The sequence below is a fragment of the Mustelus asterias genome, chromosome 18 (genome assembly GCF_964213995.1).
Source record: "Mustelus asterias chromosome 18, sMusAst1.hap1.1, whole genome shotgun sequence".
Lineage (NCBI taxonomy): Eukaryota > Metazoa > Chordata > Chondrichthyes > Carcharhiniformes > Triakidae > Mustelus > Mustelus asterias.
The window spans coordinates 63,250,077-63,274,660 of record NC_135818.1 but is presented as its reverse complement, the minus strand read 5'-3'; the positions used below and the strand labels follow the sequence as shown (position 1 = coordinate 63,274,660).

General features: G+C 44.9%; 1 protein-coding gene across 1 annotated transcript in view; it reads right to left on the bottom strand.

Annotated features, from left to right (window-relative positions):
• The window catches only part of mdga2a (MAM domain containing glycosylphosphatidylinositol anchor 2a), a 589,650-nt gene that overhangs the window by 6,478 nt on the left and 558,588 nt on the right, over positions 1 to 24,584 (bottom strand). The window contains exon 15 of the mRNA XM_078233125.1: positions 4,105 to 4,244. Within this exon, the coding sequence (XP_078089251.1) occupies positions 4,105 to 4,244 (140 nt within the window). The remainder of the gene's footprint in view (positions 1 to 4,104; positions 4,245 to 24,584) is intronic.

Below are 24,584 nucleotides of genomic sequence, written 5' to 3'. Positions count from 1 at the left end.
GACTATTTTAAGCTGTGACCATCAGTGATTGGTGTCCAAGGTAAATTTGATTTGATTTATTATTGTCATATGTATTGGTATACAGTGAAAAGTATTGTTTCTTGCACAAAGCATACCGTTCATGGAGAAGGAAAGGAGAGAGTGCAGACTGTAGTGTTACAGTCATAGCTGGGGTGCAGAGAAAGATCAACTTAATGTGAGGCAGGTCCATTCAAAAGTCTGATGGCAGCAGGGAAGAAGCTGTTCTTGAGTCGGTTGGTACGTGTCCTCAGACTTTTGTATCTTGTAAATTCTTGCAACATAGCAACAGTAAAGAACGAAAGCACCCTTGCAAGTGATTAAAGTTCAGTTGTTTTCTGGTGTGCTGTGAACGGTTCAGTCAGATGCACTGTTTGTGGTTTCATCTCTGAAACAACTACATCGAACTAATGTGCTTCTGAATGGCTCCCAAAAAGCATTCCGCAGAATCTTTTATTAATTGAGTGCCTTGGGTCTGAAAGCAGTGCAATGTCGTGGGCCGGGTGTGAAGAAAGTGCTGCCAAAGGTCACCGCTAAATTTTGTTCTGACAGATTTACTCGAAGCCCAGTGGACTGTATGTCTAAAGCACATAATAGTTTAATTTAGCAGTCTGGACTCTAGAAGACCGGGGCTTCTCTCGAGAATGAAACCCTTTTACAAAAGAAACTAATCTTCTGAGGAAAGAAATGACAGTGCAAAGCCAGAGCGAAGTCGGGGATGACAATTACTGTCACAGGATTGCACTGCAGTGGAAAACAGTTTATCCCGGAACACCTTTCAACCCTGCTCCATCAATGCAACAAAACCATCTACTGACACACAATGCTTGTCAGACGATCCTTTTTCCTCAGGGCGTGAGCAGATTGCAGGTTACGGTGTCATAAGCCAGGGTTTTACGGCCCTGTCCACCCGGTGAGATATTACGGTCCCGCCAAAATAAACGGCAACTTAAATGGCCCACCGCATCTTCCGGGGGGGAGGGGGGAGTGGGGGGAGATACGCTGATGCGCGATTAATCCACTCGGGAGGCTAGATCGTACCCGGGAATAAAGGCTTTTATTCGCAACAAGAATAGAGCATACTGCTTAACAATACAATGGAAGAAGTTTAACAACACCAGGTTAAAGTCCAACAGGTTTATTTGGTAGCAAAAGCCACACAAGCTTTCGGAGCTCTAAGCCCCTTCTTCAGGTGAGTGGGAATTCTGTTCACAAACAGAGCTTATAAAGACACTCTCTGTTTGTGAACAGAATTCCCACTCACCTGAAGAAGGGGCTTAGAGCTCCGAAAGCTTGTGTGGCTTTTGCTACCAAATAAACCTGTTGGACTTTAACCTGGTGTTGTTAAACTTCTTACTGTGTTTACCCCAGTCCAATGCCGGCATCTCCACATCATAACAATACAATCCCAGACTAAAGGGTCACGAGGAAGTGCAGTGACCTTTATACTCCTATAGGAAGGCGGAGCCAACCGGAGTGTGCCACAGAACAGTGCTAACAGGTGGAACACCCCAACCCTAACCCCAACAGTAACAAGAGTAACATATGTACAAGTACCCATCGTGACAACCATCTATGGTTCAGTACCCATCGTGACAACCATCTATGGTTCAGTACCCATAGTGGTAACCATCTATGGTTCACCACACATGCCATGAATGGACCATGAAACCCTGGCCAGAGTCTATCACCACCTTACATAACCGGGAGACACGAAGAGCCAGAGGTTTCTGCTTCCCAACTCTGCCACCAGCAATGTGGTGGAGAGTAACCTCCAGTCGTCGATTGGTAATTAACCCTGTTGCCAAGTCCAAGGAAAGGACTTCTAATAAAGATAGTAGGTGATTGTGTCTGCAGGGATATCCGCCTAGACTGAATTCCAGAGTTTCTCAGTGACACCTTGCAACTTTGCCCTTATGGGGCTAAGAATTAAATAGAACAAATTTCTCTTTTCCCTCGGACCATCAAACAAACTGAAGCGAGAAGGTAATTGCTGGCCTTTGGATCCACTTATTTTTCACTTTACATTCTCAGAGACTGTAAGCAGGTATAATTCCCACAGGACCTGGAGTGCGGTGGCTGGGATTCCTGGGGTACGCCAGTCATTGGGGTGGAGCAGGTTGACGATTTGCCCCACCCTCGCATGTGGGGCAAAAAATCCCACATTTCTTGCTTTCATGTCTAAGTCTTTGCACTTGGCTGTGATCTGCCAAAGTTCTGCCCTCCAGCCATTTCACCCCAAAGAACCGCAACGTTCTGCTTCCATCCTTTGCATCACACTCCACTCTACCTCAATAACAATTATGGCACCATTTGATCACACAGAAAAGTGATGGCCCTTGAATAATGATATTGGAACAAGAACATAATGGGGGGAAATCTTCACTGGCTTGTCCAGGGATTAGCATCCTGAAAATTGAGGGGAAAAATAACTGTGCCCTTCCTTTTTTGTTGTTCTTTATTTTTTCATGGGATGTCGGCATCGTTATCAGAGGCAGCATCTGTTGCCTATTCCTAATTGCCCTTGAACTGAGTGGTATTTAAGAGTCAACCACATTGCTGTGGATCTGGAGTCACATGTCGGTCACAGCAGGTATGGGTGGCAGATTTCTTTCCCTAAAAGACATTAGGTGACCAGATGGGTTTTTACCAAAGATGACAATAGTTTCATGGTCATCGTTAGACTTTTAATCCCAGATTTTTATTAAATTCAAATTTCAGCATTTGCCATGGTGGGATTTGAATCTGGGTTCCCAGAACGTTACCCTGGGTCTCTGGATTACTGGTCCAGTAGCAATATCACTACCCTATAGCCTCCTGCTCCCAACCTGGTTGGCAGGTTCGTGAAAGTTATCCTGAACATTAGTTTCATGCAAGCAGTTGGCTGATTGTCATTGATACACAGAAGACGTCAATTTTTTTTTATTCATTCGAGGGACATGGGCGTCGCTGGCTGGCCAGCATTTATTGTCCATTCCTAGTTGCCCAAGAGCAATGGAGAATCAACCACATTGCTGTGGCTCTGGAGTCACATGTAGGCCAGACCGGGTAAGAATGGTAGATTTCCTTCCCTAAAGGACATTAGTGAACCAGTTGGGTTTTTCTGACAATCGCCAATGGTTTCATGGTCATCAGTAGATTCTTAATTCCAGATATTTTTAAAAATTGAATTCAAATTCCATCATCTGCCGTGGCGGGATTCAAACTTGGGTGCCCAGAATAATAGTTGAGTTTCTGGATTAATAGTCTAGTGATAATACCACTAGGCTGTCATCTAATAGAGGTGAATTGCTGTATTGATGAAGAGGAGGCGTGTTCCTCTGGACTCCATAAAAACAATATCGGCTTCTGTGGCCACAGGTTTCACTTCACTAAGATGTGGGTTAGGTGGATTGGCCATGCTAAAATTGCCCCTTAGTGTCAAGGAGACTCGCTAGGGTAAATGCATGGAGATAGGGCCTGGGCGGTATTGTGGTCAGTGCAGACTCGATGGGCCAAATGGCCTCTTTCTGCACTGTAGGGATTCTATGTTTCTACTCTATGTTTTTACTACCCCACCAACAACTCCCCAGGAACTAATCTCCACTACACTTCAGACCCACCCAATATTGTAACAGCCTGGAACAGGCAACCTGCGGTGGGGCACCCCTTTTGCACCCATAGACGGCTACAAGCATGGTAATGGGGCCAGGCACTGGTAAAGGACCACAGGCATCCAGCTGGCACCATTGTAATTCCAGCCAATTTTCCAAATATCCCACCGTGAATTTCCCTTGCTGTCACTTTAGCAGGGGCATTAGCTCCACAGGGGATACCAACCAGACCCCAGAAAACAGAGAGAGGAACTTCAGACAAATTCACCAACCCATTATGTGCTGCTATCCCACAGTGCAACTCAAGGCTAATATTTTATTAGGCATCTTCTATGTAACAAAGTGCAATTTTGTTTTAGCACTTCTGTTGCACAATAAAAAATGTGGCTAATATTTAAGAAATATGCATTTACTATGTATATTAATATGCATACAATGTTGTAATATTGTAGAAATATCTCTATGTCTCTGCATATTACTCTAATGATCTCACCTGAAAAGTTCCACTTGGATTGATATTGATATTCGCAAACATCCACTGTTCCCCCTGGTTGCCAGACATTGTCCAGATGAGATTTTCAGTTATGGTTGATCCTTTGAATCCTTTGAATCTCAGAAACACGTTCAAAGTCCCTGGAATACAAAAATATTACAAACACTCACAATGTTGATCTCCGCAAGGCTTTGCAAAGGGTAGTTTAGCACTGACAAGCATTGTTTTTCATCACAATCGAAAGCAGCAAGATGAGAAGATATAAAAGGAAACCAAACCCAGTAAAGGTGAGAGAAAGAAGAGATAGACAAGAGTGTTTGCAGTTCCCCAGAGAATCAAGGCTCTTTGAACTGCCTCTGCCATCATCAAATCATTTTGGACCTGGTACAAGATTAGCATTGACCATATCCAATCCATTGACTCTGTCTACACTTCCCGCTTCCTCGGAAAAGCAACCAGCATAATTAAGGACCCCACGCACCCCGGACATTCTCTCTTCCACCTTCTTCCTTCGGGAAAAAGATACAAAAGTCTGAGATCGCGTACCAACCGACTCAAAAACAGCTTCTTCCCTGCTGCCATCAGACATTTGAATGGACCTGCCTCATATTAAGTTAATTTTTTTCTACACCCTAGCTATGACTGTAACGCTACATTCTGCACTCTCTCCTTTCCTTCTCTATGAACGGTATGCTTTGTCTGTATAGCACGCAAGAAACAATACTTTCCACTGCATACTAATACATGTGACAATAATAAATCAAATCAAATCAAACCACTGAACCTCAATACTTAAACTTACAGAGCTGCTTGCTAACAGGTTGATTGACTGCATCCATTCAAACTTATCATAAACTTACCTGCATTTCAGCAGAGGGAGAAAATAAAAGCTGATGAAAAAGGAGAAAGTGAAACTTTTCAGTTGTCAGTGTCAGTTCAGACTTGACATGAATACATCCAAAGCTCTGAGGTTCCAGGGATCCACTGTCAATTATCAGGCAACTCCCAGCAGTCTGGGAACTTTATTAGACTTGGAAATCATCATTGACATATTCAGGAGTTAAAAGATCAATGCCTGTGACACCATTAGAGATAATAAGGAAGTGGTAGACTTGTTCACGGAGTATTCTGCATCCATTTCACAGTGAATTTAGAGGGAAAAAACGTCAGCAGTATGGGGTGTCGTGTTTTTATAATAATTTAAAGGCACCAGTCACTCACACGGGCGGCACATTGGCACAGTGGTTAGCACTGCTGCCTCACAGCGCCAGGGGCCCGGGTTCGATTACCGGTTTGGGTCACTATCTGCGGGGAGTCTGCACATGTCTGCGTGGGTTTCCTCCGGGTGCTCCGGTTTCCTCCCGCACTCCAAAGATGTGTGGGTTAGGTTGATTGGCCATGCAAAATTGCCCCTTAGTGTCAGGGGGGTTAGCAGGGTAAATAGATGCAGGCCTGGGTGGGATTGTTGTCGGTGCAGGGTCAATGGGCTCAGTGCCGGATTTAGGCATAAGCTAAACAAGCTACAGCTTAGGGCCTCACAATCCGCAGGGGCCTCACAAAATTTCAGAAGATTTACAACGAAGAGAACATTTAAGAGCGGATACCAGAAAAGAAAAAGAAAGCACCAGCTTGAAGAGCAACTCAAAAAATTAGCAAAAGTTGGCAGTTACTTTACTCGAGAAACAGATAAGGATCCACAAACCCAGGTGATCAGCAAAGTCCAAAACAACCACAGCATGGTGCCTCTGCTACTGAGACAACAGAGTCTGGAATCTCAGCTGAGGAAAACACTGGAAGTGATGCAAATGTGAGCGTTGCAGAGCCGACACCCACAGTTGAAACAACAAAATTCACGAAACTCAATTGTTCAGGAGAAAGGTCATTTTCACAGCTAAAGAGAATCAAAAATGAACTGAGAGCAACCATGTCTCAAGACAAACTGTCTGCACTTAGCATCATGTCCATAGAAAGTGATAAGCTGCGTAGCATATCATTTGAGGACATAATTCATGATTTTGCTTTTGAGAAATCAAGAAAGAAAATGTTTTAAGTTGTATCTGATATCAGTTTTCTGATTTTGCAAACAATTTCGTTATTACTTATATTAATAAAAGTGATCCTGATTACTTATATTTTGTCAGCATTTTGTATATATATTAATGTAACTTAAAATTATTTTAAGAATTACATTTAAGTATTGTTTCCAGGGTATATTATATTATAATCTATGAAAGAGATCAAGCCAGCCAAATGATAAATGTGTAATCAGTAAATACATTCATTTGAAAATAATTTGTATTTTTCACTTTAAATACCTTGCTATTAAATAATTAAAAGGCATAATTATGTTTTCAATTATTTTGTGGTGACCCAAGGTCCTGTTTTGGTTCGCACTTTTGTGAGATCTTTTGGTGTAACGTTTTAACAAGGGACCTCCAAGCTTTATATAGTTTAGGGCCTCACCAAGTCTAAATCCGGCACTGAATGGGCTGAATGGCCTCTGTCTGCACTGTATGCATGGTATAAAGGATTGGGTAAAGATGTGGTGGGTTCATTCATTTAATCTCGGCACATCAGAGCATATATAAGGCATGTTTAAAACACCGAGTCTCAGGGCAGACAAATTTTCAGGACATGGTGATTTATACTCAAGGTTATTTAAAGCCACACATTCATAGAATCCCTACAGTGCAGAAAGAGTCCACTCGGCCCATCAAGTCTACACTGACCACAATCCCACCCAGCCCCTATTCCCACAACCCTGCATATTTACCCTGCTAATCCCCTAACATTAGGGTCAATTTAGCATGGCCAATCAACTAGCCCGCACATCTTTGGACTTCAATTTAACATTGGTTGAAGGCAAGTGATTGGAACGTATTATGAGGATCAGAGAAACTATCTAACACAAGGGTTAGGTTAGGCGCCAACTGGTTCCAGTTTTGTACACTGAAATTCAAGGCTGATGCACTATCAATTAGGCAGAAGACTACTGGTGTGCCAATACAACTGTAGGCTTTTATTCATTACAGAACCAGGAGCACATCCCAACAGATAACCGATCCGAACTGAACAAGGGGGAGGGAACAGCCACCTTTATACTAGGTGACAAGGGGAGGAGCCGGCAGGGGATGTGTCCAGGCATGACAAACACACAACGGTGGTCCAGGCAGGACAAAGGCACAACTGAAGTCCACCACAAAGGCATTGGCCTTTCAAGGGATAGAATGCAGAGTTACCAGGGTTTTAAACGATGGTTAAATTATGAGGATGGATGGCAGTTCCTTTGTTTGTTCCCCATGAATTTACTTGGCTGGGGGACAATCCAGTTGAGAAGTTTTTGTCTTCTGTCCAGAATAAATGTGCATAATCCTAACATTAGGGCTGGATCATTTAGGAATGAAATAGGGAACAAATTATTTTTCATACAATGGGTGGTAGAAATCTGTAATTTTCTTTCTCGAAAGGCTGCGGTGTGCTGAGTCAATTGAAATCATCGAAAGATCGAGATAGAAAGGTTTTGTTACCTAAATATAGCAAGGCATTGTGGAGTAAATGGAGTTGAAGTACAGATCAGCCATGGTTCAACTGACGCACAGGAGAGGCTTGAGGGACTGGATGGCCTACTCCTGTTGCTATGATACCATGTTTCCAACATCCCCCAAAGAACAAAGAAAATTACAGCACAGGAACAGGCCCTTCAGCCATCCAAGCCTGCACCGACCATGCTGCCCGACTTAACTAAAACCCCCTATCCTTCCGGGGACCATATCCCTCTATTCCCATCGTATTCATGTACTTGTCAAGACCCCCCTTAAAAGTCACTACTGTATCCGCTTCCACTACCTCCCCTGACAATGAGTTCTAGGCACCCACTACTCTCTGTGTAAAAAATCTGCCTCGTACATCTCCTTTAAACCTTGCCCCTCGCATCTTAAACCCATGGCCCCGAGTAATTGACTCTTCCACCCAGGGAAAAAGCTTCTGACTATCCACTCTGTCCATGCCTCTCATAATCTTGTAGACTTCTAACAGGTCTCCCCTTAACCTCCGTCGCTCCAGTGAGAACAAACCAAGTTTCTCCAACATCTCCTCATAGCTAATGCCCTCCATACCAGGCAACATCCTGGTAAATCTTTTCTGTACCCTCTCCAAAGCCTCCACATCCTTCTGGTAGTGTGGCGACCAGAATTGAACACTATATTCCAAGTGCGGCCTAACTAAGCTGCAACATGGCTTGCCAATTTTTAAACTCAATGCTCCGGCCGATGAAGGCAAGCATGCCGTATGCCTTCTTGACTACCTTCTCCACCTGCATTGTGACCTGTGTACCTGTACACCCAGATCCCTTTGCCTATCAATACTCTTAAGGGTTCTGCCATTTACTGTATATTTCCTATCTGAATTAGACCTTCCAAAATGCATTGCCTCACATTTGTCCAGATTAATCTCCATCTGCCATCTCGCCCAAGTCTCCAACTGATCTATACCATGCTGTATCCTCTGATGGTCCTCATCGCTATCCGCAAATCCACCCTTTGTGTCGTCCGCAAACTTACTAATCAATCCAGTTACATTTTCCTCCAAATCATTTATATATATTACAAACAGCAAAGGTCCCAGCACTGATCCCTGAGGGACACCACTTGTCACAGCCCTCCATTCAGAAACGTACCCTTCCATTGCTACCCTCTGTCTTCTTTGACCGAGCCAGTTTTGTATCTACCTTGCCAGCTCACCTCTGATCCCATGCGACTTTACCTTCTGCACCAGTCTGCCTGAGGGACCTTGTCAAAGGCCTTACTGAAGTCCATGTAGACAACATCCACTGCCCTACCCTCATCAATCATCTTCGTCACTTCCTCAAAAAACTCGATCAAGTTTGTGAGACACGACCTCCCCTTCACAAAACCATGTTGCCTCTCACTAATACTCCACTTATTTCCAAGTGGGAATAAATCCTGTCTCGAAGAATCCTCTCCAATAATTTCCCTACCACTGATGTAAGGCTCACCGACCTGTAAGTACTTGGATTATTCTTGCTACCCTTCTTAAACAAAGGAACAACATTGGCTATTCTCCAATCCACTGGGACCTCTCCTGTAGCCAGTGAGGATAGAAAGATTTCTCTCAAGGCCCCAGCAATTTCCTCCCTTGCCTCTCTCAGTATTCTGGGGTATATCCCATCAGGCTCTGGGGACTTGTCTACCTTAATGTTTCTCAAGAACTCCAATACCTCCTCCTTTCTAACCTCAACATGACTCAAACTATCTACACATCCTTTCCCAGACTCATCATCTACCAAGTCCTTCTCTTTGGTGAATACTGACACAAAGTACTCATTTAATATCTCACCCATTTCCTCTGGCAAACTATGCAGTGTTCAAGCTGTTCATCTATTAGTGCAAAACACAGGATATGTTTGTCAGGTATTAGCACAAGCGATTGTTGTTGGATTGTTAACAATGGTTAAAGCTTGAAACGGGATTGCGCCAAAATTGGGAGAGCTGTTTCACGGACTAGTCAAGCAACAGCCTGACGTAGTCATTCTCACAGAGTTGTACCTTACAGATAATGTCCCAGATACTATGGCTGGGATTCTCCCAGCTTGCTGCGCTGCTCAAGTAGCGCAGAGGGCCGGGAGACATCAGTGTGGGGGGGGGGGGAGCCTCTGGTGGGTCTTGTGGCCAATGTTCGGCCGATTGCAAGTTTTCCCGGTCCCTCTTTCTGACGTATTCAGCTTCGCGCCAAGCTGATTATCCTATAAAAATGTAAAAATTGACATTTCGATATGATTAGTGGGCCTGGGACGGTATTCTCTGGGCCCGCTAGCATTTCCCCCACCACCTCCAAACTGCCCCTGCACTGCCGAGGAATAGGTCCCACAAGCGGGGTTTACAACTGCTCCCCACTAATGGGACACAGATGTACTCACCCCGCTGGTGGGGACAGAGGCCATTGAGGCCCCCATGGGAGATCGGGGGCAAGAGGTGGGTGCCCTTTGGGCAGTGCCAGCTTGGCAGTGTTAGCCTGGTGCCCTGGCACTGCCCAAGGGGCACACTGGCACTGCCCACTGGGCACCGGGGCTGGAACGTGGTTCAGGGGTGGGGGAGGGGGGGGCGAGTTCTGGAGGCCAGTGATGGGAGGGAAGGTCAGGAGGTCACCGGGCCAGTAATTGGGAGGTTGGTGATGAGAGTGCCAGTGCGCATGCGCCAACCTCCGCATTGACAGATTGGTGCATGCGCATTGACCCACTCAGCCCACTATGCTGCTGCCCTCTCAGGTGGGATGATTCCCCCCCCCCCCATCCCACCACCCCCCCCCTGTCCAGCGTGAATCACTGGAATCCTCAAAACCGATTCTGGTCTCCATGAAGTCTCATGGCACCAGGTAGAACATGGGCAAGGAATCCTGCTGATTATCATGTACTACTCCCCCCACTCCCCCCCCATCCCCAGCTGATGAATCAGTATTCCTCCATGTTGAACACAACCTGGAGCAACTACTGAGGGTGGTAAGGGCACAGAATATTCTCTGGATGGGGGCTTTCAATGACCATTGCCAAGAATGGTTCGGTAGTACTAACACAGACTGAGCTGGCTGAGTCCTAAAGGACATAGCTACCAGGCAAGGCAGGTGGTGAGGGAACCAACAAGAGGAAAAATCTGACTCGACTTTTGTTATATATTTAAGTGGTTGCACAATTGCTTTAGGAGCCAGTCACATGGTTTGATGGCAATTGTATTGGGGTGTTTCACAAGTGCCAGTCTTAGTCTCATTTTCTACTCTCTACAGGTAACAGCTCCTACAATAACCTGATGTTGTTTTGAATCTACGTGTGCAAACCACATCTTTTGCTTTTTGTTTAAAACCCACGACTCCGAACATAGTCAGGACATTACAACCTCCTCCTCACCAAGCTGCCTGCCGCAGGTGCATCTGTCCATGACAGTATCGAGAGGAATGACCACCATACAGTCCTTGTCCTTTACATTGAGGATAGCCTCCATCGTGTTGTATGACACTACCAGTTAATAAATGGGACAGACTTTGATCAGATCTAGCAACTCAAGACTGGGTAACCATGAGGCACTGTGGGCCATGAGCAGCAGCTGAATTGTATTCAACAGCAATCTATAACATCATGACCTGACATATCCCCCAATCTGCCATTATCCACCAAGCTAGGGGAATCAACCCTTGTTCAATGATCCATCTCGGCCTATTCTGGAGATCCCCAACATCACAGATGTCAGCTTCCAGCCAATTCAGTCCATGTGACATCAGGAAATGGCTATGGGTCCTGATAATATTCCGGCAATAGCCCCGAAGACTTGTGCTCCAGAATTTTCCGTGCCCCAGCCAAGCTGTTCAGGTACAACTACAAAACTGGCATCTACCCAGCAATGAGGCTATTTGCCCAGGTATGCCCTGTGCACAAGAAACAGGACAACTCCAACCGGTTCAATTACCGCCCCATCAGTCTATTCTCGATCATCAGTAAAGTGATGGAAGGGATCATCAACAGGACTTACTCAGCAATAACCTGCTCACGGATGCTCAATTTGGGTTCCGCTGGGTCGCTCAGCCCCTGACCTCATAACATCCTTGGTTCAAACATGGTCGAAAGAGCTGAACTTACAGAGGTGAGGTGAGAGTGACTACCCTTGACATCAAGACAGCATTTGACCAAGTATGACATCGAAGAACCCGAACAAAACTGAAGTAAATAGGAAATGGGGAAAACTCTCTGCTGGTTGGAGTCATACCTGGCACAAAGGAAGATGGTTGGAGCTCAATCTTGTGTGGATACAAGGGGGCAAATTGCCTCCTATGTTTACCATTCCATAATTCCATAAAGCGTATAGATGATGTTAACTTCACTAAGAAAACTCAAACCATCAAATCAAACTGTGAAATTATCAAACACATTGCCAACTTAATCTGCTATGAGGTAATGTCATTGTTACAGAATAAGTAGGGCAAGTGAGTTGCTATTGTTGAAATCAAAACAAAAACAGCAGCTTAATGCCTTTATAAATGTGAATGCAATGTTATAATCAGGCAGCCAATCACTTTACAGTGACATGCAATCAACAAACAGGCCATGCCTATTGCCTTTTCAGCTAAATAAGAGCTTGGGGAACAGCCATTGTCTGGTTCACCCCCACGGCATTGCCTTGGCCAATCAGGGTCAAATTGGCTGGTTTGAATTTAAACAAACGCTTGGCAGTTAACTGTTCCCTGGTGCTTTCTCCATGGCAGTGCCTCTACCAATCAGAGTCCACCTGCCAAACGATCAGTACCCTCATCTCAGGCAGTATATACGGTTGTGATTTGGTATTCTTGCATCGGTCCTGAATGTTTGGAGGAAGGTACGTGCTCGGAAATTTAAAGAGAGGAATGGCCTCCTTCTGCACCGTAACAATTCTGTGATGTCACTCAACAAATAACGTAGCAACTTAAAAAAGACCCCAGTTTCCATGAAAAGCGTTCCCAAGCATTCTCACTCTTGAAGTATTCCAAATCTTGCTTTAGATGAAATAGTTGTGAGAAGGAGTGCCGCAAAGCACAATGCCTTCAGATTTCTCAATAACATTGGCTTTCTATTTAACTTCCCTCCCGTTTAAAATAACCTCAGCAGAAAGCAATGTCCACGCTTGTATCATTTTTCAGGTCCTGCGGCATTTTTCTGTTATTTCTGTTCATAAACAAATTTAGCACACTGTTTTATTGGCTGTGGGACAGGAGCTCGGAGAGACCATGCATCATGTTGACAACACGGCATACTCAAATCATAGTGATGTGATCTGGGGCAATTTTCATGAAGGCGATGACCCTTTAAATATAATATACTCGAGATACCCCAACCCTCTGCAATACTGCATGAAATAAAACCTAATTCAGCTCATATTACTTTGCCATAACTCTTCCATTCCAAATGCATTAGTCGTATTTGGGATCAAGCCATTCCTTGCTTGCTGCCAGTTAGACAAACAAAGAAGATCAAATAAAACTCTCCATCCTTCAATGTGCCTGCATGTTTTACTGACCTAACATCTCTCAGCCTGTGCCCTTATATGTTATAATGCCACCAAGTGCATCGTGTGGATTGAATTTTGGAGGGGAAATTGATTTATTGGGGTCAGATGCATCTTAAGTGGTTCTGAAATCAGAAGCTGAATCTACAGATTGTGGGGTTGTGGCACACAACTCAAAACAGGGGTAGATCTCGCCTCAGCCATTAAGTCTCGATACAGGACACTGTGATCTTGAACATGTTACCAATCCTCAGCTTCATATCCACCTTTTCCACAATCTCCTGTTTACATCCTTAGTTAGTTTGTAGTTTTCCCACAGTAATATGGGGAGGCGATGGCCTAGTGGTATTATCGCTCGACAATTCATCCATTAACTCAGCCAATTTTCTGGGGACCCAGGTTTGAATCCCATCATGGCAGATGGTGGAATTGGAATCAAATTTTAAAAAATATCTGAAATTACTAATGACCATGAAACCATTGTCGATTGTCGGAAAAACTCATCTGGTTCACTAATGCCCTTTAGGGAAGGAAATCTGTTGTCCTTACCTGGCCTGGCCTCCATGTGACTCCAGAGCCACAGCAATGTGGTTGACTTTCAACTGCCCACAGGCAACTAGTAATGGGCAATAAATGTTGGCCAACCAGCAACACCCATGTCCCATGTATGAATAAAAAAGTACATCTCTAACCAAACAAAAATTGGCTTCCTTTGTGGCTACAACTTGATCTCTCCAGTTAACCATGTTACCATTCCTCTCCTTAATTTTTCAACTTGGCTTGATGACAGAAGACAGAGGGTGATTGCAGAGGGTTGTTTTTTAAACAAAATATTTCCTAACAGCGGCCAGAGCAGCACTTCAACTACTCCTGGACTCGCTAAGGAAAAGACATCCACTGCCTTCAACAAATCCCGCTCAGAATGGGATTAAAATGCCTTGCGAGTCCCACCAATGTCAAAGGACCCTGATTAGTATTTATGCCTGAGGTAACCCTCTGAGACCTACGGGTGCTTCGAAACTAAACCAATGACATTAACTGTCAGGATCGGAGCGAGAAAGAGTCACTCCAGTTTAATTGGCCACACACTCTGCACCGGAGATGTGGAAAGAATTGAAATTTCCCCCAAATGCCCTGTAATGTCACCAGAGAACATAACTTCATTAGTTAATTCTTTGGAGAAATTGATGAAGAAGCATGAAAACATGGAACTGTTACAAAAGCAGTCAATTTAATTATTGTAAAATTCCTTCATAGTCTTATTTAAAAAGGAAATGATCAGTGGAAGAAATGAGCTCTTAAAAGGCTGAATGCCCTTTTACTTTTATTGATAAAATCAGAGGACTGAATTTTATCATTTCCGGTGATGGAAAAGGATAGTGGGATGGAGAGCTGGTAACATAGCAGACAGCCGAGTCAGGACAATTCCCCATTGTTAGAGAGATATCCCAGCCTCTGTCAGAAAGGATGAGCCACTTTGTGTAATTAAAGATTCTATTTAGGAGGTATTTCACAGGGCACCTTGCATTTTGCCAATATCAGACACATGGGCAGCACGGTGGCACAGTGGTTAGCACTGCTGCATCATAGCACCAGGGACCCAGGTTCGATTCCCGCCTTGGGACACTATCTGTGTGGAGTTTGCACGTTCTCCCCGTGTCTGTGTGGGTTTCCTCCGGGTGCTCCGATTTCCTCCCACAGTCCAAAAGATGTGCTGGTTAGGTGCATTGGCCGTGCTAAATTCTCCCTCAGTGTACCCGAACAGGCGCCGGAGTGTGGCGACTGGGGGATTTTCACAGTAACTTCATTGCAGTGTTAGCGTAAGCCTACTTGTGACACTAATAAATAAACTTAAACTTCACAGAAGCAGCCTTTCCATGGGGCAGCCCCTGTGGATCATTGGAACCAGGGGCTCAAAGAGGTGGCAGAGCCAAAGGCTCTCCACATCATGGCTCCCCACTTTTGTCCACTAGAGTCTATCGCTCTCAGCCCTCTAAATCTTAACTTCCACTCACCAGTCTGACTGTGCCTCCATCTTGAGGCACCCCAAGGTCTCCGGCCTATCTCAGCAGCACCCACCTCTCAAAGAACAAAGAAAAATACAGCACAGGAACAGGTCCTTCAGCCCTCCAAGCCCGTGCCGATCATGATAAAATCATAAGTTCATAAGATATAGGAGCAGAATTTATGTCATTCGGCCCATGGTGTCCGCTCCGCCATTCGATCATGACTGATATGCTTCTCATCACCATTTTCCTGTCTTCCCCCTATAACCATTACCAATTAAAAATCTGTCTAACTCCTCCTTAACTTTATTCACTGTCCAGCATCCACCGCACTTTGGGTAGCGAATTCCATAGATTCACAACCCTCTGGCAGAAGTAGTTTCTCCTCAACTCTGTTTTAAATTTCCTACCCCTTATACTAAGGCTATGACCCCTCGTCCTAGATGCCCTAACTAAAATTTAAAAAAAACCTCTGCCCTTACTCGGTCCGTTCCCTCTATTCCCTCCCTATTCACGTACCCTCCAAATACCTCTCAAATGTTACTAATGTGCCTGCTTCCACCACCTCCTCTAGCACAAGCTTTCGGAGCGCTGCTCTTTCATCAGGTGACTGCAGGATTTGTTTTCACAAATGAAGGGGCGGTGCTCCGAAAGCTCGTGCTACCAAATAAACCTGTTGGACTTTAACCTGATGTTGTGAGACCACTTACTGTGCCTATCCCAGTCCAACGCCGGCAACTCCACATCATGGCTACCACCTCCTTTGGCAGCACGTTCCAGGCACCCACGACTCTCTGCATGAAAAACCTCCCCGTACATCTCCCTTAAACATTCCCCCTCTCACCTTGAACCTGTGCTCCCTTGTCATTGACACTTCCGCCCTGGGGAAAAAAGCCTCTGACTATCCACCTGTCGCCTGGAGGCTTCAGATCTGCTGGTCCTCCGACGAGCACCACAAGTTCATCTGCTGATGAAAAATGATCAAGCTCATTCAGCAAGTGCGGGCTCAGGAGCTGCTATTCGGCCTAGTGTCAGGGCTGGCTCCGAAGCCTGTGGGAAAATTCAGCCCCCGAAAGGAAGGGAGCAAATTAAAAGTTTGAAAACTTACAGTGGAGTTCAGATGGTGCTGAGAAATTATTCTCAAGGTTTTATGGTTAGATTTAGCCAGCTGTCAAACCAGTTCCATGATTTCCTCAGAGGACAGATGCGTAAATTATTAACCTCCTTATGACAACACGTGCACAGGGATTTCTCGGAGAAGAGTTGCTTAGCTCTGTGCTGTGAAGTTCCTCACCTTCATTAATAATTTGGTGGATATTATTCCAAGAAGCAATATTGTTGATGGCACTGCCGTCTGCAGTGTAATTAATTTGTCAAGTAAAAGACAAGCTGTAACCAAATTATTGCACGCAAATACATGCAAAACTGCACAGTGGGTGGACAAGTACTCTGTTATCTTCACTCTGGGAGGGCTCAGACAGTAATTCTGTCGAAAAGATTGACTCATATGTTCCTAATCAATTTTGACACCGTAAACATGTCAGAAGTTTTTAAAGTCAAAAAGATGCAGTTCCTGTGTTTAGTGCACAAGTTCAATCTATGCAAATGAGTGGAAAAGGTTGCTAGAAATGTATGGACCCTGACAGAGATTGTCTGCCTCTTCTGTGTTCTAGAAAGGGAGGTGATGGCCTAGCGGTATTAGCGCTAGAATATTAATCCAGAAACTCTGCTCATGTTCTGGGGACCCGGGTTCGAATCCCACCGCGGCAGATGGTAGAATTTGAATCAATAAAAAATATCTGGAATTAAGAATCTACTGATGACCATTGTCATAAAAACCCATCTGGTTCACTAATGTCCTTTAGGGAAGGAAATCTGCCGTCCTTACCCAGTCTGGCCTATAGGTGACTCTAGAGTCACAGCAATGTGGTTGACTCTCAACTGCCCTCGAGCAACTAGGGATGGGCAATAAATGCGCCAGCCAGTGATGCTCAAGTCCCACAAATGAATAAAAAAAATAAAAATCTGATTCCTCCTTTTTGGGCTTCTGAGAGCACCTTCCAAACACATGGCCCAGTTAAAGACAACTCACCTGTAAGCAGGATGCCTGTCCCTTTAAATAGGGTGAGTGGGGGTGAGTGATTAGCACAGGCAGTGAACCTGTGTCGTTCAAATTTCTAAGATGGATATCAAATTAGCCTGAATGGCTGGATAACATCACGATCAACTGATGGTTGAGGGCTTCCAGCGCATGCGCAGCATTCCTGTGTTAGCATCTTTCCCAGCACAGGGTACCACACAGGCAGTGCGTTGTGGCTGGAAACATGGTGCAAGCCAATTTCCGAGTTCAGGGCTTCTATACCACCAGCAGCAGCAATGCTACAGAGCTGAACTTCTCATCCACAGAATCCAACACGAGCAACATCTATTTCTGATAAGGTGGCACAGTGGTTAGCACTGGTGCCTCATAGCTCCAGGGACCCAGGTTTGATTCCCGGCTTGGGTCACTGTCTGTGTGGAGTCTGCACATTCTTCCCATGTCTGCGTGGATTTCCTCTGGGTGTGCCGGTTTCCTCCCACAGTCCGAAAGTCGTGCTGGCTTGGTGCATTGGCCATGCTAAATTCTCCCTCAGTGTACCCGAACAGGTGCCAGTGTGTCGACTAGGGGATCTTCACAGTAACTTCATTGCAGTGTTAATGTAAGCCAACTTGTGACACTAATAAATAAACTTTTAAAACTTTAACTTTTCTCATGAAAGTTTCTGCCAAATCATTAATCATCAGCTGATTGTGCCACAATGGATGTGTCAGGAAATGTGTTTGGAGCTGTGCTCCCATTGTTCATGCTTATGCACCACGTCTTGAGTTGGAAACTGAACACCAATTACTGGGGGCAGCACGGTGGCACAGTGGTTAGCACTGCTGCCTCACAGTGCCAGGGACCCGGGTTTGATTCCCGGCTTGGGTCACTGTCTGTGTGGAATTTGCACACTCTCCCCGTGTCTGCGTGGGTTTCTTCTGGGTGCTCCGGTTTCCACCCACAATCCAAAGATGCACAGGTTAGATGGATTGGCCATGCTAAATTTCCTTTTAGTGTCAGGCGGACTAGCTAGGGGAAGTGCACAGCGTTACAGGAATGGGCCTGGGTGGGATTGTTGTCAGTGCAGACTTGATGGGCCAAATGGCCTCCTTCTGCACTGTAGAATTCTATGATTCTACTCTACTCTACAAGAAAGCAGGAAGCACGAGCCCTGCATCTACACTTGTGTGAACACAGACCTTTATGGCCGGAATTCTCCGACCTCGCCTGTGGCTGGGATTCTCCAGTCCCGCTGCAGCGAATGGAGTTTTAGCTGAGCGCCAAATTCTCTGTTCCTACTGCAGCGGTGGCGAGGCCAATGAGATCAGAGAATCCTGGCCTATATCTCAACAGTAGAAAGTTTGCACGGGGGAACGGTAGCACAGTGGTTAGCACTGCTGCTTCACAGCTCCCGAGACCTGGGTTCGATTCCCGGCTTGGGTCACTGTCTGTGTGGAGTTTGCACATTCTCCTCGTGTCTGCGTGGGTTTCCTCCGGGTGCTCCGGTTTCCTCCCACGGTCCAAAGATGTGTGGGTTAGGTTGATTGGCCATGCTAAAAATTGCCCCTTAGTGTCCTGAGATGCGTAGGTTAGAGGGATTAGTGGGTAAATCTGTAGGGATGTGGGGGTAGGGCCTGGGTGGGATTGTGGTCGGTGCAGACTCGATGGGCCGAATGGCCTCTTTCTGTACTGTAGGGTTTCTATGATTTCTATGATGATTTCCTCACCAATAAACAAGCACTGACTACATTGTTAGCCATGTCAAGGTCTGGTCATCAACTTCAACAGAAGGTCAGGTCCTCTTTATTAGCATAACATTGAAGTTGAGTGTCTCGCATGTTCACGCAACCAAGTTGATCACGCAGAACCACAAGCTCAAATTTATAGATCTCGGCATAACCATCAGAGACCTTGGCATCTCAAAGGCTGTTTCTAGACTTAGAAAAAAACTGGGAAACTGAATTCTCGGAAATGATTCAACATACACAGTTTAAGGTTATTTAATTTAAAATAAGGTCTTTAATTTTAAAAAGGGAAAAGGTGGTTGTGTTTAATTGTTCTGTGTTTGACTATGAGAGTTAATTTACCATTGATGCTCAGTGTGCTTGATTAGTTAAGCCTGAGTGTGGATTCAGAGAAAAGAGATCAAAATGCTGAAGTTGCTGGAAGATTGAACTGTAAGCCTGGAGCAGACATTTAAAAGCAGTGCAATTAAATTCCTGCTACACACATATGAGCTGCAGTGTCATCTCTGCATAGCTCCGAGATATAAAATATACAACAGGCTGCTTACTATCGGGACATTAACTACCTTTCCCTATCTTTCCAGCGCAAACAGCTTGTTAAATATCCCCATGACCTTCAATTGCACTTCCCAATTGAAAACAATCCAGTTTCTTTTTTTTTGAAAAGTGCCGTTGACCCAATTCAACTGCTTAGACATTGCCCAATGGTGGACCATTGGAGCTACAGAGATGAAAACTTTCCTTTAGTTATGATCACCGGTTAAAGTCGATCCATAATAGCAGCTTTGATGATGGAGGATTATCCCTTCATAAAGTCAATGCTCTTCAGCCAGATTACTGAATCCCCTACAGGATTTTGTGCAGAGCGAAACAACAATATTCTGCCTGTGAACACTCCCAATAGAACTGCTACTTTGTAAACCAAATCTGTCCACGTCAGAGACAAACGAAATGTCACATCTGTCAATCGGAATAAATCCAAAAGTTCTGCAATGAATGCCACGAGCAATGCTTCATCCCCACCCCCCCCCCCCGCCTCACCCCCCTCCACCCCCTACTGCCTGCAGATTGTCCACCCCAGTTCCAGTTCTTTGAATGCAAAAGTTTAAAACCACAGAATTGTTACGGTGCAGAAGGTAGCCACTCAGCCCATCGTGCGTGCACCAGCTCTCCAAATCATGATTAGTGCCATTTCCCTGTCTTTTCCCCGTGCCCCTGAACATTGTTTCTGTTCAAGTCATCATCTAATTCCCTCTTGCATGCCTCGATTGAACCTACCTCCACCACACTTCCAGGCAGTGCATTCCAGACTCGAACCACTCATTGTGTGAAAAAGCTTTTTCTCACATCGTATTTGTTTCTTTCCCAAATCAGTTTGAATCTGTGCCCTCTCATTCTTGATTCTTGTACGAGCGAGAACAGTCTCCCTATCCATTCTGTCCAGCCCCCTCATGATTTTGAACACCTCTATCAAATCGCCTCTTCGCCTTCTTCACTCCACGGAGAACAGTCCCAGCCTCTTCAATTTATCCTCTTAACTGAGGTTTCTCATCTTTGGAACCTGGAAATGCAGGGCTGACCATACAGCGAAGGATCAAGGTTGTTGAAGAAGCAGCATGATAAGAGAGGGCAGCACGGTGGCACAGTGGTTAGCATTGCTGCCTCACAACGCCAGAGACCCGGGTTCAATTCTGGCCTCAGTCACCGTCTGTGTGGAGTTTGCACATTCTCCCCGTGTCTGCATGGGTTTCCTCCGGGTGCTCCGGTTTCCTCCCACAATACAAAGATATGCAGGTTAGGTTGATTGGCCATGCTAAATTGACCCTAATGCCAGAGGCATTAGCTAGGGTAAATGAGGGTTACGGGAATAGGGCCTGGGTGAGATTGTGGTCAGTACAGATCTGATGGGCCAAGTGGCCTCCTTCTGTACTGTGGGGGTTCTATGATAAGAGAATGAATCAGAAAATGGCAGAAATGCATGGCAGACTTATGAGGAAAGGAAAACAGATTCGCTTTCCAGATCCTGATGGAACTACTGTGTACTTCCTTTGAAGATTCCCAGCAACTGAGGTTCCTCATCCAAACTACTTTGGCTTGCCTACTTGTACCTAAGTAGAATGTTTCTATGTCATTGGTTGGCTCAAACTGGAAGGCATCTGTCTTTGTATTAATTGCTTCATTCTTGCTTTATGTTGTCCATTTACCCGTGCAATAAATGCATCTGATCTCCTTCACAGTGTCCAATAAATCAATAGTATGTGTCCTACCCCTTCAATAGCAAAAAGCTCTCTCAGCATTTGTTGTATAATTTCAATGCACTGCCAGGAATAACAGTTAGATTCACCCCTGCTAAGAACAAAAATGACATGCAAATTCTTAACCAATGTGAATTTTATAGAGGCCGATTTGAACTTTATGGTTCCACTTCCACTGTCATTTTTACAGGGGATTAGGCTGATTATTTTCTCAATTTGCAGTGGTTACCTGATAATTACTCATTTGTGACATTGCTCATTGAATCTGGCTTAGTAACTTAAGCACAGGAAGGAAATGGCCTGGTCCTTATTTACATTCCAAATTAATATTAATTCTTTCATTTCAGTAGAAATAATGAGCCTCTAATCACAAGGGAAGAAGTCTGACATTTTTTCCAAGCAATATACCTGCATTGTGCAGATTTTCTTGTGTTGATATCGAAGGTGTGCTGCTCAGCCAATATTCTGCAATCCACAATTTCTGCTAAGCCCTAAGGATCTCCTTCTCTGATGACTTGCTATCAAACTAACAGCTGTTGTGGACTTGGTTATTGGATAGTTTCGAACGTCAAGTGAGGCACCTCTGAAAAAGATGAGGGCTAATTCAACTAAGAGAAAGGTTTGCAAGTTTAGAATAAAAGTTCTGATGAGCTCTGACAAAGAGTCATCCAGACTCAAAACGTTGGCTCTGTTCTCTCACCACAGAAGCTGTTAGACAAAGAACAAAGAACACTACAGCACAGGAACAGGCCCTTCAGCCCTCCAAGCCTGCGTTGACCATGATGCCTGCCTAAACTAAAACCATATGCACTTACAGAGTCCATATCCTTCCATTCCCATCCTATTCATGTATTTGTCTAGTTGCCCTTAAATGCCGCTATTGTACCTGCTCCCACTACCTCCCCAGCCAGTGTGTTCCATACATTCACCGCCCTCTGTATAAAAAACTTGCCTTGTACATCTCTTCTAAACTTTTCCCCATGCACCTTAAACCTATGTCCTCTAGTACTTGACTTTTCTACCCTGGGAAAGAGTATCTGACTGTTGACTCTGTCCATGCCACTCAGAATCTTGTAAACTTCCACCAGGTCACTCCTCAATCTCCATCGTTCCGTAGAGAACAAACCAAGTTTATCCAACCTCGCCTCATAGCTAATACCCTCTAGACCAGGCAACATCCTGGTAACCCTCTTCTCCAAAGCATCCAAATCCTCATCCTGCTGAGATTTTCCAGCATTTTTTGTTTTAGATTCCAGTATCTGCAGTATTTTGCTTTTATCATAAACAAAATGTCCTTTTGGGACCTGGGCAAAATGCTTTGTCGGAGAGTGGGTGCAGACTCAATGGGTCAAGTGGCCTCCTTCCGCATTGCAGGGATTCTATGATTCTTTGAAATGTAACAGAAGTAACATCAAGATGAGAGTGGAACCTTTTGTCCAGGGTGGAAGCTGGGATGGCATGGAGTGGGAAGATAGAGGGATAGAAAACTAGCTGGCAACTGTTCACAGCAGCAGGACGAAGCTGAGAGCAGTAGCCAAAGGCAAGAAGGGATTGAAGAGCAAAGGAGTGGTGCAGGAAGGTAAAATAGAGAGAGGCTACAGGGCTCAGTTAGGAGCTGAAGAAAGGTAGCCGATGCTGGTGGATTGGGTTAAGGAAAACAAAAAGGCAAAAGGCAACATCTAAAGATGAAGGAAAACATCTTAGTGAATGAAAAACTCAAACCATCAGACTGAGGTAAAAACAAAGGGCGGGACTTTACGACCTTGCTTGGGCGAGATCGTAAAATCCCGTCCGACGCCAATGGAGATTTCCGTTCTGCGAGCCTGGCCCGCCCTGATCCCGAGCCGGGCGAAGCGGTAAAACTCTGGCCAAAATGACTGCTGGAAGTGGGAAGGGGAGTTGAAAGATTTGTGGCATTCGCTTGGTCATGATTGGAACTTGCAACTACAGCACGATTAAAAGGATTATAATAACTGCATAGGAGGTTTCACTGTTACGAGTTGAGATAATAATAGAGTTGAAACAACACAAACCGTGTGCTCATACAATACTTTTAAATAAGCTACCATGTTACAATCTCCGTATCTCAATGTTCAAAAATAAATTCATTCCTAAAAGAATGAAATTATAAATCACCAGTTTAAAGAAATGATTTTACTATACAGAAGTCAAACAAAGCAGACACTACTAACTAAACACTGTGGCAATTCTCCAGGCCCCAGCCAGGATTCCCAATGGTCTGTTCAATAGGGTGTGGGGGCAAAATCGAGATGGTTGCTGGGCGTCAAACCCGTTGTGCGTCTCGCGGTTGGATCACGTTCTCGTCCACAGCAGGTGTGAAACTGATCACAACTAATTTATATACATCGGAATACAATTAGTGGGCCGGAAGCCTGATTCTACGGCCTCCTGGGATGCCCCACCCCAGCAGGAAGTCAATTAGTCTTGGTCCTGACAATCGGGGGCCAGGTGCCATGGACTCCAAGGTAAGTACTGCCTCCAACTCCGTCCATGTGCTCCTCTACCACAACCAGACTGCAGAGGGTGGACCCTTATGGAACTTGGGGGTTGGGGGACTCGGGCTGGAGAGAAGGGCTCAGGGCTCTCCTTTGGGTTGGGGCTGGACTTCTCCTTGTTGCCCTGGAAATCATGGAAATCACTGGAAGGATGGTGATTTCAGGCACCTTCCTGCTATTTTTTAAATGATTGTGTTCTGTAAAACCTTTAAAGTGGCCTAGTCTCATGAAAATTCATTCCCCCGAACACCTGGAAGCTTTCAAAAACACAGCTGTACTCTATACTACAGTAGGGATTGTCCTTGGCTGATTGCAAAAGCCCCAGGTATGACTGGGCCTCTATGAAGTGCTTTGAGTGACAGGAGATATCTGTTTCACGAGAGAGATCCCCTTGCTTTCTCTCATAACACCCGGCTGCTCTGAAACCTCTTAGAACTGCTTTGATTGACAGATCCAGTGCAGATTGAAGAGGGGATTAGCGGAGGTTTGTTTACACAAGGAACCAATGCTCCATTTGCTGCTAAACTGCTTTTCTGACTGATAGCTGGAAAATTAATCTGAAAATGGTGATGAAAAATCCTGACTCATAAAATTTGAATTTAACTCAGTCCCTATTTTGATGCAGGCCTGATGTTTCTTAGTTGAGTTGATCCTTTGGTTGGAGTGAAGGTCTTGTACAAAAGCATAGATCTCTTGGGGTAGCTACGAAGGTGCTTGTAGTTAATCTACCTGCATGTGGATTTCTCAGGTGAGCTTGAAGGTTCGAGGAGAGAGTCTTTCTTTCTCTTTCAAGATACTGAAGTTGGATGAGAGTAAGAAAATACACACATCCACAAA